At 52.1% G+C, this 2,195-nt stretch overlaps 1 protein-coding gene across 1 annotated transcript; it reads right to left on the bottom strand.

The window, feature by feature from the left end:
- Positions 1 to 349: 349 nt before the first annotated feature.
- On the bottom strand, positions 350 to 1,804 carry LOC127300707 (GEM-like protein 5). Its single transcript, XM_051330864.2, has 2 exons — positions 1,320 to 1,804; positions 350 to 1,090 (listed from the first exon to the last, which is right to left on the bottom strand). Exons 1-2 carry the CDS (start codon positions 1,726 to 1,728, stop codon positions 600 to 602), a joined length of 900 nt encoding a protein of 299 aa, XP_051186824.1. The 5' UTR covers positions 1,729 to 1,804; the 3' UTR covers positions 350 to 599.
- Positions 1,805 to 2,195: the final 391 nt, after the last annotated feature.

Here is a 2,195-nt window from a genome sequence, read left to right as displayed (position 1 = left end):
AGAATATGCATCCGTCGTGCATAGAGGTGATGCATGTAAATAAGAGTTCAAAATTGAGAATTAATTTAATTTTGAAGTTTATAGTTTTAATAGCATGAGAAATACAGTGATTTAGTTTTCACTCCAATATTTTGCTAGAAGTTTGACAATGGCGAGCTGATCCTACACCTATTACATAAATTTAACCAATGTAATACATAATATATGGTGCAAATTAATGCAAAATATATAATAGGTTTATGCTTTCTAGTGATATATTTTTATGTTATATAATTTTTATTGTATTGGCCAAACTGATGATGATTTAGGAGTAGGCCTTACGGAAGAGTACCATGATGACCCTCTCAAATGAATAAAAAATATGATAGATAAAAAGCTTACAGTTACAAACTACTGACATACACAAGAGTACAAGACCACTCACATACTAACAGTTCCGCTGTTGCTGAGAAAACAAACACGTACACACGCGGTGATCACAGTAATGAACGTAACAAACGACCTCTCTCAAAAGGTGAGCAAGAGGGAGAAAACGAAGGGACCAACGAATGAAGAGAGGCAAACGCATGTGGACAGCGAAGACACGAGTGTGTGAGTCCTCACTGGTAACTCGCAGCCGGCGTTGGCGCCGCGCCGGCCCCGTGCTGCGACGAGACAACCGAGCTAAGGTGGTGCACTGCCTTGTCGTAGCTGACGAAGCCCATGAACCAGAAGTCGTGCGAGTCCACGGTAACGACGTGGACGTACCTCTCCGGCGGGTTCTCCTTGGCCGTCACGGGCTCCACCGTGGCGATCCTGGCCAGCGGGACCACGACCTTGTAGTAGCTCCAGGCGGTCTGCCCCGACGGAGCGGCGAAGGATAGCGGACGGTCGCTGCAGAAGGCCACGTTCATGTTGGTCAGGTAGAGCGTGCCAGCGACGGGGCCCGTTGCCGTGGAGAGGTAGCACGCGAACGTCTTCTTCAGGTGCTCGTCGGCGCTGGAGGAGAAAGTCTGCTTGTACAGTTTGTCAAAGCCGCCTCCGGTGATGGCCTTGGCGCCGAGGCTCAGCTTCCCCATCGCGGCGTCGGACATGGATGGCGCCGTCTTCACTGCAACAAGGGAATGGATGAAAACGATGTGAGTATACATATAAAGCAGAGCATCAATGTATCACATCAGGCAGGCCCCGAAGAACAGAGCATCCTTTCAATCAAGAACACAAGAACCAAATAATTCTAAGCTATCGAATCAAATAATTCTACCACGATTTTGTTTCTGACAAAAGAAGCAATTTAGCTAAGAGCAGGATCATCAGGAAGAGCTGTGATCTGTGCTTACAGTTTAGCCAGATGTTGGAGGAGAGCTCCTCGGCCTTGCGGCTCCAGGTGTTGAAGAAGTCGAGGATGTGCTCCATCGGGCGGTCCTTCTCCTTGTCTGTCCGTCGCGCCGGCGCTGGTTCCCCCGTGATGACATACGGCGGCAGCTCCTGGTCGCCGCGCGAGGCCGTCCACTGCGCGGCCTGCTGGTTCTCCGGGTGCGCCCCCGGCGCCGCCGGCGGGCCCATCTGGCGCGTTCCCCACTTTGCCCCCTCCCCCTCCGCGGGTGCCGCGGGCTGAGGCTCACCCGTCGGTGGCGCTGCCGCGGCGGCGTCCTTGCCCTCCATGGGTAGTTGCGTTGGGGGAGAGGAAGGCGGTGCTCCCGGCTGTTGCGCGCCGAGCGGTGCGGCGGTGGCGTCCTTGCCGTCCATGACTGGTCGTGCTACGGAACAGGAAAGCGTGGCACAGGGAGAAGAAGGAAAGGAAGGTGCTGGAATGGTGGCGAGCTGTGTGGAAGTAGTAATCGAAAGAGCGAGGCGATCGATTCTGATACTGAGGTGGACAAAGGCGGGCTGGGTTTTTATATAGGCTGGGCGGTGGCATGTCGACGAGAAGCTGCGAATTTGTGTGCCTATGCTTCATGACCAAGCACCTTCTTCCAGCTTTGGTCATTCGGGGGAGTACGTGGCAAACTCAGGCTTAGCCGCGGCGACAACGTGTCCTCTTGCTGGTTTCAAACCGTGTCAGATTTGGCCTTGCTGTCTTCTGAGAATTCGGCAGATGAGCTGCTCGATATATTAATAGAAAATTTAGCTCAGTTAATCAGAGAAATTGGGCCAAAAAACATACATAGCGGCCGAGTTTATGAGGAAAATCGGCCGAAAAACTCGCACAATAG

Source organism: Lolium perenne, chromosome 5 (genome assembly GCF_019359855.2).
Source record: "Lolium perenne isolate Kyuss_39 chromosome 5, Kyuss_2.0, whole genome shotgun sequence".
Classification (NCBI taxonomy): Eukaryota; Viridiplantae; Streptophyta; class Magnoliopsida; order Poales; family Poaceae; genus Lolium; species Lolium perenne.
This window is presented reverse-complemented; position numbering and strand designations above follow the sequence as displayed.

Bases quoted from the DNA above. Each gene is read 5' to 3' on its own strand.
- LOC127300707 (XM_051330864.2), bottom strand. From the start codon at position 1,728: ATGGACGGCAAGGACGCCACCGCCGCACCGCTCGGCGCGCAACAGCCG. The intron at 1,091-1,319 runs GTAAGCACAGAT...CCCTTGTTGCAG, and splicing joins CTCCAACATCTGGCTAAACT to TGAAGACGGCGCCATCCATG.